This window comes from Phoxinus phoxinus (assembly GCF_949152265.1).
Source record: "Phoxinus phoxinus genome assembly, chromosome: 11".
Classification (NCBI taxonomy): domain Eukaryota; kingdom Metazoa; phylum Chordata; class Actinopteri; order Cypriniformes; family Leuciscidae; genus Phoxinus; species Phoxinus phoxinus.
This window is the reverse complement of record NC_136886.1, coordinates 34,006,039-34,021,758: the sequence shown is the minus strand read 5'-3', so window position 1 is coordinate 34,021,758 and position 15,720 is coordinate 34,006,039. Positions and strand designations below refer to the sequence as shown.

The window sequence follows — 15,720 nt, the reverse complement described above, 5'->3', positions numbered from 1 at the left end:
CTCTCGTCCTCTCTCTCTGCCTCTCCCTCGCTCTGAAGTGTTTAAACGAGAAGAAAATCAACTGTACAAAGGAAATGAAAAAATTCAGGGAGGCTTTTAGTGGTCTCTTTGTTTGACCGTGTGTGTGTGTGTGTGTGTGTGTGTGTGAGAGAGAAGGGAGGTCCTGATTTGCCACTGAGAAAAGTATGAAAAGCCTTCAGGGGGATTTCCTCTGAAAGAAAGACCTCCTCCTCCTCTTCTCCGACCCTTCTCTCTCTCTCTTTCTCTCTCTCTCTCAAACACTTTACAGTCGAGACAAAACGGCGCAGTGAGCGACGACAGACCGCTTGACACTTTGCATTTCTCAGCAGACGTCGAACTCTTGTACAAACTTGCAATAATAACTTACTAAACAATGTCTGTAATCCACCGCAGTCCAAATCTACCTCACTTTGCAAACCGGACACCGTGGAAGCACCTCTGGATGTAAGACATCATGGGAACGCTGCCATTACACCTCCACAACTAAACTGGGAACTTTTTTTTGTTGGAGAGACAGACTTTAGGATGACAACTCAGTAGCCGAGACCCTGTCGTCAAGATGGTAAATAAGTTCATCGTTCATTTCAGTTTTTACACACATCGTCTGTGTTGTTGTGCCACTGACCCACTGAACTGCTGATAACCGGAGAACTGAACTGAGCTGACTGGGGTTGTGGGTGACCTTTAGGGGCATTAACATTCATTCAGCATAAAGTTAACAAGATGACCTTTAAACACTAAGAAAATCAGGAAACCTAACAGGAAACATTCTCAGGACTTTCACTGTAAAAAGTGATCAGTTGACTTAACTTAAAAAAGTGAGTAAATAAACCATGCGTAATTGAAAAATTAAGTTATGTCATGAGGAGTTGTGAAGTTCACATAACTGAATTTTTTCAATTACACATGAAGTTTATTTCATATTTTTAAGACAAAGTGTTTCCTAACTTTTATTAAGTTAAGTCAACTGATCACTTTTTACAGTGAATAATGTTCTGGCAAGGATCTCTCAAGATGAGATTATGAACAAGATTATGAACAAACGTTCACCGAGTATTAACACCGATGCATTAATATAATTTGTTATATTTGAACAATTAGTTAAAAAATTTCTGATGGTCTTTAATAATGTTTTCAAAATGTAACCACAAAAGCATTTATACATTGTTAATTTTTCCTGAAATGTTTTTAAAAGTTACTGCTTGTCTCAAATTAACGATAAAATTGAATGTTCCTTAACGTTTTGAACATTCAGAAATAACGTTTCCATGTGTAGTGGGAACATTAGCAAAGCGTTCTTAGAACTTATTTGTGTTAGTTTTCAACAATTTCTTGGAGTTTGTCAACTAAGACTTGATGATAAAATGAATGAAATGAAAATGATTGTTGAAAGTTTCAACAATTAGTTAAAAACAATATTCTGGAATTAACTTGACCTGAAAGTTGACTGACGTTTTTGCATTCAATCGATTCATTGGTGTCACAATATCTAATAGTAGAATAATAGGAAGTTATAATATGCTATTTCTAGGTTTGTCAGCAGATTCTTTACACTACGCTGTGTGAGCTCCTCAACTACATGACCCAGTTCCAGCGTTTGGTTTGTTATGCCTCTCTGAATGACTGATGGTGTTTGGCTGAGAGCTGAGCAGCTCCACAAGCTTTATGTAGTGTTTTATTTGAGTAAGGCAGGCGTGTTTAATCTCTGATGCTCCCATCATTTACACAGTGACAGGTACAGCAGAGCAGAGCGAGGTGTGTTTCAAGGCAAGTTTGTGGATTCACACACACCTTTGGAGTTCATGCCTACTGGAACTGAGCATATAAAACACTCCTTTAGATTATAATATCAGTTATATTCATCTGTCAGTTCACCAGTTTGTTTCATCAAAGACCTCCTCCTCCTTGCCAGCAGCCATATCACCCTGTAGCCCAAGACTGGTTGCCCACTGAAGCTAAGCAGAGCTGAGCCTGGTTAGTACTTGGATGGGAGACTCCTGGGAACACCAGGTTGCTGCTGGAAGAGGTGTTAGTGAGGCCAGCAGGGGGCGCTCATCCTGTGGTCTGTGTGGGTCCTAACGCCCCAGTGTAGTGACGGGGACACTATACTGTCAAAGAGCGCCGTCCTTCGGATAAAACTAAGGTCCTGACTCTCTGTGGTCACAAAAAAATCCCAGGATGTCTTTCGAAAGAGTAGGGGTGTAACCCCGGCATCCTGGCCAAATTTGCCAAGTGGCATCTGTCCATCATGGCCTCCTAATCATCCCCATATATATATATATACACACTAATTGGCTTCATCTGTCTCCTCTCCACCAGTAAGCTGGTGTGTGGTGGGCGTTCTGGCGCAATATGGCTGCCGTCGCATCATCCATGTGGATGCTGCACATTGGTGGTGGTTGAGGAGATTCCCCCTTCTATGTATAGCGCTTTGAGTGTCGAGAAAAGCGCTATATAAATGTAATGAATTATTATTATTATTATTAATATTATCAAAGCCCGTCTACGGATAGCCTGGCCACTTCCTATTAAGTCCTATTGTACCGAATTTTGGTTGTAGTTACACCAGAGTTCCACTGGGCGCGATCGCCCGAGTGCAAAATGAATGGGAGTCTATGGAGCTAGACAGCTAAATTTGTCTCTTTCACCCGATTCCTTTCGATTTCTTACAGGTTGAGTTGTTGCCCATAACACGCTAGCATTCTGCTAATGAACGCTGATTGGTCAGTGAAGGACTTATTACGACCAGAGATAACGTTTGATGGCATCGTGGCATCCGAAGCGGGACCAGAATGTCTTCTAGCTAAAACTCTTCTAGCACGTGTGTTTACCTGTGTCCGCTGTGTTGTGTGTTTACCTGAGTCCGCTGTGTTGTGTGTTTACCTGTGTCCTCTGTGTTGTGTGTTTACCTGTGTCCGCTGTGTTGTGTGTTTACCTGTGTTAGCTGTGTTGTGTGTTTACCTGTGTCCGCTGTGTTGTGTGTTTACCTGTGTCAGCTGTGTTGTGTGTTTACCTGTGTCAGCTGTGTTGTGTGTTTACCTGTGTCCGCTGTGTTGTGTGTTTACCTGTGTCAGCTGTGTTGTGTGTTTACCTGTGCCCTGTCCGCTGTGTTGTGTGTTTACCTGTGTCAGCTGTGTTGTGTGTTTACCTGTGTCCGCTGTGTTGTGTGTTTACCTGTGTCAGCTGTGTTGTGTGTTTACCTGTGTCAGCTGTGTTGTGTGTTTACCTGTGTCCGCTGTGTTGTGTGTTTACCTGTGTCAGCTGTGTTGTGTGTTTACCTGTGTCCGCTGTGTTGTGTGTTTACCTGTGTCAGCTGTGTTGTGTGTTTACCTGTGTCCGCTGTGTTGTGTGTTTACCTGTGTCCGCTGTGTTGTGTGTTTACCTGTGTCCGCTGTGTTGTGTGTTTACCTGTGTCCGCTGTGTTGTGTGTTTACCTGTGTCCGCTGTGTTGTGTGTTTACCTGTGTCCGCTGTGTTGTGTGTTTACCTGTGTCCGCTGTGTTGTGTGTTTACCTGTGTCCGCTGTGTTGTGTGTTTACCTGTGTCCGCTGTGTTGTGTGTTTACCTGTGTCCGCTGTGTTGTGTTTACCTGTGTTAGCTGTGTTGTGTGTTTACCTGTGTCCGCTGTGTTGTGTGTTTACCTGTGTCAGCTGTGTTGTGTGTTTACCTGTGTCAGCTGTGTTGTGTGTTTACCTGTGTCAGCTGTGTTGTGTGTTTACCTGTGTCCACTGTGTTGTGTGTTTACCTGTGTCCGCTGTGTTGTGTGTTTACCTGTGTCCGCTGTGTTGTGTGTTTACCTGTGTTAGCTGTGTTGTGTGTTTACCTGTGTCCGCTGTGTTGTGTTTACCTGTGTTAGCTGTGTTGTGTGTTTACCTGTGTCCGCTGTGTTGTGTGTTTACCTGTGTTAGCTGTGTTGTGTGTTTACCTGTGTCCGCTGTGTTGTGTGTTTACCTGTGTTAGCTGTGTTGTGTGTTTACTTGTGTCCACTGTGTTGTGTGTTTACCTGTGTCCGCTGTGTTGTGTGTTTACCTGTGTTAGCTGTGTTGTGTGTTTACCTGTGTTAGCTGTGTTGTGTGTTTACCTGTGTTAGCTGTGTTGTGTGTTTACCTGTGTTAGCTGTGTTGTGTGTTTACCTGTGTCCGCTGTGTTGTGTGTTTACCTGTGTCCGCTGTGTTGTGTGTTTACCTGTGTCAGCGGTGTTGTCGATGCCTCGAGAGAAAAGAAAGTGCAGAGCGTGAAAGCACCAAAGTGACTGAAGGATTGCCGTAAAGCAGTATCTCTGGTCATACGATGTGTATGACGTCATTGACGTTTTAAAATACTTTTTAAAGCAAATAACTGACTCTAAAAAATCTAACACCCAGCAATGTGTAATTTCTTTGCATCTCCTTTCAAACACATTATTCAAATTACTAGACAAAAATTATATCCTGAGAAAAGTGGATTTTGAGGGGTATAGCTCCATAGACCTCCATTCATTCTGCACTCGTCCTGTGAGCGCCCTCATATGGAGCCAGAGTGGAACTGCAACCAGTTCAGAAGCCGGAAGTTTACTGGGAGTGGCAGTTCTCCCATTATTAGACATTCTCTGGTTTCATCATGTGCTGATTATCCGCTATTTGTTTGTTACTCTGCCAAAAGCAACCATTGTTAGATCTGCCAGCTCCATTGATTAAACCAAACCGATCTCATGAAAGTGAGTATCTATACCACGAATGTTATTTCTCGTGCCATTTATACAGTACGCCAAAAATAGTTTTTGTGTGCATATGATACGAACTTTATGGCGTGTAATACGCACGCACTTCCCACCCCTAATCCTACTCAAGGCTTTTCAGTGTGTAGCATATGCACGGAAAACATTTTTTTTGTGTATAAATGGCACGAGAAATAACATTCGTGGTATAGATACGCACTTTCATGAGCTCGTGTTGATTAAACGTTTCTAGACTGATATTCAATGAGCTCTGAGATTAAGTGATTATATACTTCTGTTCAAAAGTGTTTCGTTTTTTCCGCAAGGATGCATTAAATTGATCATTGATAACTGAAAATTGATTTTAAATAAATGCTAGATGTATTAGTTTCCACAAAAATATGAAGCAGCACAACTGTTTTCAACATTGATAATACTCATAAATGTTTCTTGAGCATCATATTAGCATATTATACTGATTTCTGATGGATCATGTGACACTGAAGACTGGAGTAATGATGCTGAAAATTCAGCTTTGATCACCGGAATAAATTACACTTTACTATATATTCACATAGAACACAGTTATTTTAAATTGTAATAATATTTCACAATTTACTGTTTTTACAGTATTTTTTTACGAAAATTTGCAGCCTTGGTGTGCAGAAGACACTTTCAAAAACATTTATAAACTTTTGAACGGTAGTGTTGCTGAAGTGTGAGTTCATAGTACTTCATACATAGTAAAAATTGCCAAAGAAAACTACGTACACAGTCATGTATATTTGTCTTTTTTGTTGACATTTATATATAGTAATTTTCTGGCAGCAAATCAAATATTGTAATGAATTGATACCTCTCAGAGAGGGTTGGTTTGGTTCAGATTTTTATTTTTAAAGAAAGTTTTTGAAAAGAAAAAAAATGGGGGGAAAATACTTCCAGAACCAAGACTGGTGAAAAATTGAGCGTAGATAATGTCACTAAGTGTAGAAATACCAGTAAACGCCTCCCTCATTTTTGTTTGCCATAATTTGTATTATGTAAGACAGACAGTAAAGGGTGAGCATGCTAAAGTAAATTCCCTCACCCTGCACCGGTGCATTTTTAAACATTACAGTAACACATGCTGGTTTCAAATAACTATGATAAATACAAACATAGACGTGTTCATGTGACTTGACAGGTTACAATATATCCGTCCAGAAGTGTTGGGACTTCCTGTGAGATGTTGGAGCGCTAGAAGCCGCTCACCTGCACACTTGTTCTCTTGTGCTGTGTTTAAACAGACCGTTCGACACTGAAACACTACTGGACCAAACTCTCTCATTTACACACACAACAGTCACGCTATGCTCAGGCACCTCTCAGACACCTCGACAACACACACACACATGCGCGCGCACACAGGATTAGTGTTAAACATAGATTCCAGTGTTGTCTGCGACGTTAAGTTTGTTAAAAAAACTTAGGAAATGCTTTGCATTACAATATCCAAAAACCACTAGAACAATTTTATATATTTTGTTGACTCGTGTACTTGCATTATCCCAAATGTTTCCAACATTGTTTAAATCAAGAGAAATCCAAAATTTTACAGCCCGTGTCATTGTGTTGCCTGTTAATGGCGTCATACACGCCTAGCCTCAGCTAAACCACTAAAACACAGAACGCTTCATGAAAAATCAAGCCACAGATGTTTGTTTTGCACATTGCCCACTATTATTCATTATCATTTGCTGCGGGTTTTGTCACCAAAGATAACCCTATAAAATGAAAACGGCTGAGGAGAACGCAACATGATCCCACGCTCCGTCACTGCGTCATCAAGCTACGTCTTTGTCATTGTTTTAAATATGAGACCTCTACACTGTGAAACATTATATTCTCAATAAGTTATGGCAACATGTTTTTACATTACTTTAACTCATCAAACTAAGTTAAGCAATTTTCAAGTGTTGTTATGATTTATATAAGATTCAACTTGTGTTTTTAAGGCGAGACACTACAAGTTAATAGGGTACCATTTTTAACTTACAGATATCACCATGAAACTTCACCAGTTGATTACTCACATGAATAGGAGAAAAAAATGTATTGCAGGTTTTCTGTAATTTTATGTGTAAATATGCTAATCAGCTAATTTGCATATATTTTGAAGTGACGCATCTGACCATTGAAAAAGGTTAAAACATATTTTTACATTTTGTTGATATATTCAATGAAAAGACATTACGAGAGGGGATTATGAATATCTCCTTTTGTTACCCTGTTAATTTAGAAAATACTGCCAATAGCCTTAAAAAAAAAGATTTTCGCCCTATTTTTAGGCATAAATGTCATATAAATCAGGCCAAGAATGATATATCAACAAATCCCTCTGGACAAACCTTCACAATATAGTTAGGAATACGACTGTAAAGTATGGTAGGTGCTACAGAAGTGGAAAATCTTCACTAGGAGTGTGAGAAAAAACTAATTTTGAGAAACGGCCTTTAAAGATTTTTATGGCAAAATTCCACAAATTTCTATTGAAAGCCATGAATTACAAACAAAACATGCTTTAGGTCCAAGTAAAATCTATGGATGTTTTTGCCTACCGTGTCTCGCCTTACGTTGAAATTAGGCGGCAACTTTGTTGTTTTTTACAGTGAAGCGGTGAAACTTACACACCTGTGCCTTTAACTTCAGTTGCTGCCTTACATTTGTAAGTATAATCAACTTGGTTGTACAAGTCATTTCAACTTAAATTATATTTAGCTGACTTACAGTAAAAAACGTAGTTGAATCTTGTATTTGTAAACAGCTGATATTAACACTTTCCCCACCATGCAACTTTTTTTTTTTTAAGTTGCCAGACAGCGCTAGCATTTTTGAAAATTTTCACAAAACTTCCATGGCTCCCAGAATATTCTGTTGTATAAGAGCAGAGCCTTTGCTTTTAAACAACAACAACAACACAATTTTATTCTTGCTTCATGCATTGTTTTTTTTTAATCAAAAATTGTTTTTTTTTTACTAAAGAAAATTTCAACAAAAAAAGCAACATTTTGAACAAAAAGCTGAGGAAATCACATTTATACCTCTTCATGGATTTTTTAGTATATGTTGAATGTTTGATCACGTTCGCTTACACATAAACATTTTCTATCTGCTACTTCTGGGCTGTGTCTGAAATCGCCAGCCTTAAATAGGGCACTATTTGAAGGGACAGCCATTTGTAGTGGTGTCCGAAACCATAGTGGACGTTATTGAGTGATCTCACTCATTCAATCCCACAATGCACCGCAATAACGAGCGAACACCTGATGTACACTCAATGGTTGAAGAATACCCATAATGTAGGGAATAGTGAATAGTATAGGTGGCGATTTCAAACACAGCCCAGGTTTACATAGATCTTCTTCTTTGCTTGCTTTTGGATCCGGAGATGCTGTACTATTTCAGAAGATCCGTAACAAGTTAAAGTTGTGTCAAATGGCAGAAAATCTCATTAATGGCGGGAAAAGAGTTAATAGGGTTTTGACTACGGTTGATCAATTAATAGATATAGATTTATATATATAATGTATTCTGGGATCGGTATACTACATGTGCTGCTGCCTAAGACATTCGGCAAAAGAAGCTACGGTTTGGAAAAGCCTTCGCGTAAAGAGTGTGTCTATGACATCCTATAATACTGCCTATGTAGGGACTAGGGATCTCACTAAGTTTTGGAACAAGGCCCAGATTTTTTTGCCATACTAAAGAAGTTACTGAGTTACAGCTGTTGAAACACTGTGATGCCTTAAGGATATAAACTATAAAAAGGAAACGGAAAAGGGTTTTCCTGTAGTAAACACAGCAAAGTTAACAGTATTTTACTGAGGGTAACCACCCCGAATCTGACATCTCATAAAATAAGGACTTTTTTATTTTTTTACAATCAAAACAAACTGGACAGAGATGTTTTGAGAATTTTTCCTAAAAAAAGCTTGTGAGCGTCTGAACTCGATGACTTCCTGTCGAGCGCACAAAGAGAATTCTGATGATTTGCGTCTGTTTTCTGTTAGCATGTTGTTCATCATCCAGATGGTCCCAGTCACATGGTGTCCTACAAAACATCTCGGAACGAAAGGGATTTTCTGAACAACACATACGCTGGATTGTCTGATCCTAGACCAGTCATTTTAAATCCAGATTTTTAGGGAGTATCTGCCAAAACTGTCAATTCTTCCTTTCACGTTTCCACCTGACGCAATGCTCCAATAATCTGAAGTTCAGGGAAGCATAAGTGATCCGAGCCGTGGTGTGTTCATGGTCTTTTGTGTGCTTCGAGATGCTAATATTTATTTTGGAAACAAGTCCCAGGACCCTCAATCAAAATCCAATGAAATATGATATCCGGGATCATTTGGAGTCAGTTTTGCGGTCTTGGATCTCAGCGAGAAACCACAGAGCGTAGCTTCATCAGCAGGGCACACTGGGGAGAAAGTCAATAAAATACACGAGCTGTGAAAATAAGTTGGCAGCGTGCAGCGACAGACGTGTTCACGAGACCTGTGAATGTCAGAGGTGATTTACAGTATGGCCGTTTAAGAAAATAAATGCACAAGTACTGCTAGAGTGTCTGTGAAAGATTCATTTAAACATAAACTGATATAAAAAAAGAGAAGATGAAGAAGCGAAGACAAAGCACATCTACACGTGTTCGAGCGGCGCGTCTCATCATGTCAAAACTAAATCCCATTATAATCAGTGGAGCCGTCTACACTGGAAGTGTCAATTGCATCTTTATGCATTTTTATTTATCCCATTAAATTATATTATTGAGTAATATCTGCATGTCTGCAGTGCAAGAAATGTACTAAGGCATTTTATTCATGAGTCAACAAGAAAGCATTTGAGCAATGCCAACATCTCTGGTTCGATTCCCAGGGAAAGCAAGAACTGATAAAATGTGCACCTTGATTGCAATGTAAGTTGCTTTGGATAAAAGATTCGGCCAAATTCAATAATGCAAATGTATTTAAATTTGGTATTTTCATTTACATTTCAATATTTTGTTTCTCGATATATACATAAACAGATGTACTGTAGCAATACTAACGTCCAGATTTTTTTTTTCTAAAACAGCACATGCAAAGTAAATATAACATTTTTAAACAACCAGATTCATTAAAAAAAAATGTTGTTCTGCTATGATAACACGCCGTTTTGATGCTTCCAGACTCATTGTTTGCTTCCAGACACTGCGTTAGGCTGCTCTAAACTTGGTTCGATTACGGATTCCTTCATGTACTTTTACTATGAAAGCTGTTTACTACTGTAGTTAGACAATGACACAAGAGGTATTTGTCCATTTGGATTCACCAAAAAAAAAAACCCAGACAGAACAGCACTTTTGTTTGTCTGCAAAGCATGGATTGCAAAAGATGCAAAGAATGCAACAAATGCATAAAGGCAATTTATTCGGGGCCACAAAGAAATGCATTATAATGTAATGAGTGTGACCAAGAACATGCAAAGACACAAATGATATAATGTATAAAAAGTGCTAGTGTGAAAGCAGTCTTAAAAACAAAATTAGATTAAATGAGAACCTCTTTAATTTTCACAAAAACATTAATGAAAATCATGTTAATCTCTAAAAAAGCATACAGAGGAAAATGACACACATCCGCTAAGAACTGAAGTTCTTAAACCACTGAAGAAGCTTTATTCTGAAAACCGTATTCAGACTAGTGAGTAAACGGAGGAGGTGTAGTCAGATGTTGTAGGTGTTTGTCCACTCTAAAAAATGCTGGGTTGTTTTAACCCAATTTTGGGTCAAATATGGACAAACCCAAACCTTGCATCAAAAATGCAATTTAAACATTTAACCCAATGGCTGGGTTTGTCCATATTTGACCCAAAATTGGGTTAAAACAACCCAGCATTTTTTAGAGTGTCTGATGAGAGTGAGAACGCTGCATTGTGCCAAACTCCCTCTGTAAGGAGTTAAACCACAGTGGCCAAGAGACAAAGACAACACTGTCCCGAGGAGGGAGAGAAGGAGAAGCAGGATCACAACTTACTGGAATTTGACAGCTGTAATGAGAGACTTTCCAAAGCTGACAGATCATGAAGAATCGTGTTCAGGTTAGATTAGTGTTCATCTCAAGAGTGCAGTTGGACTTTCTAACTTCTACCACTTGTACTTTTAACATGCTCTTTGTGCAACCCTAAAGTGATCACAGAGCTTGAAACAGGGCTTTAAAGAGTGCCTCTTTTGTAACTTGTCAAATACACAAGTCAAGACTTATTCTTTGAGCAAAGCAAGGATGTATTTTCAAACAATGTTTGGTACTATTCTCCTATTGCACCATTTTTTGCATACGAGTATTTCTTAAACTATGGACATTTTTGGTCCTATGGACTTAAACACACTTTTCACACTCTCTCTAGTATAATTTGTCAACTAATAATGTGCAAAACTGAACATGCATGCATGCAAATTATGTCACTGACATTTACAGTTCATACTAGCCATGATACGGCCTCTAAGTTGATCAACATGATTAATGGCAAATTACAGTAAAAAAAAAAAGGTCTTTGCACAAGTTCGCCACCCAACGCATGCCTGAAACCCTGACACATACTTGTACGAAAGTTACAATCCTCCTACGGCCGTCGCCTGTGCATGTGACCTTGTACACAAACATAAAAATATTGCATATAGCACTGATTGGAAAACAAGCTCTTTACTGATACTGTTGTGACATTGGTGAGCAATTACACTAATCTACTGTATTAGTAATGCGTGCCTTAGCAAACACCACTAAATACAAGGCTGCTGAAAACGGTTTGTTTATGCATGTATGAAATCATCTTATGCCTCAGAATTAATGACAGCTGAGCTTTGGTGTGTTTCAAACATTCGACTGAAGCTTATAATTACCTGTTGAGCTCTTGTGTAATTACAGATAGACTTGTGCACTGCCAAATGAAAAGATGTTTTCGCAACAAATGTTTGTTTAGATTTAATTGAGAGTTGTCACGCCAAAACTGCACAGCTAAAATTGTACAGCAATCCTGCAGGTGAGAAGACAGACCGGGCATTATTTTTGTAAAGTGCTTCAAATTGTGGAAAACTGACCCTATTAACATCTCCAGATATCAAATGAGCCTTCAAATTAACGTTCCAAAGTTCAGCCAAGGGCTTCGTCTAAGGGTTATATTTACAAAAACACTGAAAAATGCAATCGACAGTCTCCTGAATGCAAATGCCAGACTTCAGGACCAACGCCAGGCCCCAGATATCCTTCATTTGGGATCCTGAGGATTTGTTAAATGAAGTTTGACTTGGACGTGTTTTGAGAACCGAGGTGTGGACGTGTAACTGGAGAAGTAACGGGGTAAACAGAATAACAGGCCCGGAGCCACGGCGAGACCACGCAGATGTGTTTACTGGAGAAGAAAAAGAGAGGATGGGAAAGTCAGCGGTTCGACATGCTCACAGGACGGACCACCCTGAACGAGACACACACACGGCCCAGACAAACTCATTTAGTTAACGATTAAACAAAAAGGCTATTGTGCTTTTCCACAATCATTCACAATTATTAATCATTAAACCCATTGTGGAAGAAGGTCCTGTTCTAATTCTGTTCGGGATCATAAGACATACAGTATAGGCGAAGATGGGGCGAGATGCATCAGACAATGTGTGTTCGAATAGTTTATATGTGACCCTGGACCACAAAACCAGTCACGAGTCGCACGAGTATATCTGTGGCAATAGCCAACTATACATTGTATGGGTCAAAATTATAGATTTTTCTTTTATGCCAAAAATCATTAGGATATTAAGTAAAGATTATGATCCATGAAGATGTTTTGTAAATTTCCTACCGTAAATATATACAAATTCTATTTTTGAGAGAGAATGCAGCACAATCGTGATCATAAATGAACAACTTTAAAGGCGATTTACTCAATATTTCGATTTTTTTTGCACCTTCAGATTCCAGATTTTCAGTAGTTGTATCTCTGCCAAATATTTATTTAATTGTCATATCCTAACAAAGGTTTCAGATGATGTATAAATCTAAATAAATAGAAATTGACACATAAGACTGGTGTTGTGGTCCAGGGTCACATATGTTTTATTTTCTATTCAGTTTTCAATAGTTTTCACGCTCATTTAGGTTCATCTTTTTTAGTTTAGTTTTCTTTTGTCAGTTTTAGTATTCCATCACAGTCTCAAACTGCAACTGTTCTATTTACAATTGTGTTTTGACAAATTAGTTTATTAAGCAGAATCCCAGTAAAAGAGATTCACCTGAAATGTATTTATTCTATAACTTCTATATGGGCATATGCATATTTACATATTTAATTGCCCATGTTTTAATAGAAAATATATGTCGTATAAGCAACAAATTAAAAAATTTTACTCTGTAAACCTATAGGTTTTAAAAGGGATAGTCCACCCAGAAATTTAAATTCTGTCATCATTTACTCACCCTCAAGTTGTTCCTGAATGTATGAATTTCTTTTTTTCTGCTGAACACAAAATAATAAATTTTGAAGCATAACCAAAAGGTTGATGGACCGCGATTTTTTTCTATACTATGGGAGTCAATGGGGACCAGTTTGGTAACCAACATTCTTCAATATCGTCCAAGAACTGTATGCAGGTATAATACAACTTGAGGATGAGTAAATAATGGCAAAATTAAAAACATTTGTTTGCACTTTCCCTTTAATGAAAAGTGACGATGTCTAATTCAGGGAATTCTTGAATAACCTCATGAACAACAATAAGTTGTAAATAAAAAAAAAAGCTTTATCACAAATCACTGTGACTATCGAGCAAGAAATGGTGAGAATGTGAGACAGTCTAGTGCTGATAAACATCAATGCATACTTCATAGACGTGTACATAGGCAGGCATCGGATGTCTATCATTCAACGTCTAACAAAGCAAAGCTCAAACTGGGGGTTTTCCATTGATTTGACAAACTGCAGACTTTGAGGAATCATTCTTGTCTGTAGCTCAAATGGTGAAGGATGAGATACAACTACAAAGTTGAAAACTTATGTTTAGGAATTTGTTCACTAACCCCAAGAATGAGCAATGATAATAGTGATGTTGTCTTAGCAAACATCACTTACTGTAAATGCTGTCAGGCCATTACATTGTTATCATTGCTAACTCTTTCCCCACCAGAGTTAAAAAAAAAAAGTTGCCAGCCACCGGCAGCGTTTTTGATCATTTTCATAAAAATGTCATGCATGGCCCCCAGAATATTTTGTTGTAGGAATATCTGAACATGCAATTTATAAACAGAAAGAATAGATCCTCTGCTTTAAAAAAACCCAAACAGTTTTATTCTAGCTTCATGCATTCTTTTTTTTTATCAACACTTGAATATAGGTAAGTTTAATAAAAAAACTACATTTTGAGCAAAAAGCTAAAAAAAAAAACACACACTTTTTTTGTCAAAGACTACGTATTCAGAAAGATTATCTAAGCATAGATGATGTAAATCGAGTCGAGACATCCCAAATGCTTGCACAGTCCTGCCTAATTCTTTAACATTAGGCAGTTTTGTTTTATATGCGGTTTAATGTTGCTGATCGCGTTATGATTACATATCAGATGGCTTGTTTCTGGATCTTCTTTGCATGTGTCTTGGACAGGGGATTCAGTACTCAGTACTATACAGTGTATAACAGAGGAAACACAGAAAATTCCTTGTTTGACGGGGAAAGAGTAAATGAAAAATAAGAAGAAAACAAAAAACTGGAAAACAAAACAGAAATGCATTTTCGCCACTCCAAAACTAATTGTTTCACAAAATTTCACAAATTAATTTCAGTTTTAGACTGTGATGAAATACTAAAACTGACAAAGGAAAACTAAACTAAAAAAGATGAACCTGAATCTAACAATGAGAGTGACTAAAACTAAAATAAACTAAACTGAAAATAAAACAAACTATTCTAACCCTGGTCTGGTACACTGTTATATAAATCACAGACATTCCTTTTTCTTTTTCTTTTTTTTTATTCTTGTAAAGGAAGGGATTTGTTTATGTTTGTTATTTCCTAAGCAGACATAAACTTCCTGTGTGAGATCACACTCAGGTCCTGTAATCATCTATGCCAGTATGTCTGTTGAGCCAAAAGATTAATAGACTAAACACAAACATATCTTAACATGGCTAAAGCATGCTTCTCTTTCCACGGTTAATCATTGCACTGAGCTGCATAAAAATAGTTTAAAACGTGCAGTTTAACTGGCCCCACACACCGGACGCGAATAGCGCGTCAGGCGCGAGTGATTTCAATGTTAAGTCAATGCAAAGACGCGTTACACGCGTTTTACGCGCGTAACGCGTCTCTGCATTGACTTAACATTGAAATCACTCGCGCCTGACGCGCTATTCGCGTCCGGTGTGAACGCACCATAAGAGATTCAACCTTGTAATCCACTCTGTAACAGTCCGTTTAAGGTTTAAACCAAGGTCACCCAGACTTCCCTCATTTTCCACACAGCATTCCCTGTGCTCTTCCCACATCTGCTTTGTAAATTATTCCAAGTCGGACACTTGAAAGGTGAACCCAACATCCTCATTACAGAGGAATGCCTGAGAAACATGTATGATAAATATTTGGGAAAGCGAATATGAGAATTCTTCAGATGTGCATGGACACCCTTGCACTCTTTCATAACCTGACATACTTACATGATTTCTTCCATTAATTTTTGATCGCATTGCCCGTCTCCTCCACTTACAATGGATTTAGAAAGAGAGAAACTGCCTTCATATGGTGGTCAACAGAATGGAAAGTGTGGATTAGATTAGGCCAAAACAGTGAATCCTTGACATGACAAGCTTCATTGTTTCTGTAACAAGTGAGATTTAGGAGGGGTTGAAATTATAAAAAAAGGTTTAGCCACAGGCATTTCGCAAAAACCTCATTTTACATCTTTAGACAAAGCATTTAGGGCTTGTGTACAATAACTGCAGTATCATC

General features: G+C 38.3%; 1 protein-coding gene across 2 annotated transcripts in view; it reads left to right on the top strand.

Annotated features, from left to right (window-relative positions):
• Positions 1–257: 257 nt before the first annotated feature.
• The window catches only part of quob (quattro b), a 53,992-nt gene continuing 38,529 nt past the window's right edge, over positions 258–15,720 (top strand). Inside the window, exon 1 of one of the 2 annotated variants that reach the window (XM_079627920.1) lies at positions 258–583. In XM_079627920.1, the coding sequence (XP_079484046.1) occupies positions 581–583 (3 nt within the window). In that variant the 5' untranslated portion in view covers positions 258–580. The remainder of the gene's footprint in view (positions 584–15,720) is intronic. The other variant, XM_079627921.1, reaches the window with a different exon arrangement.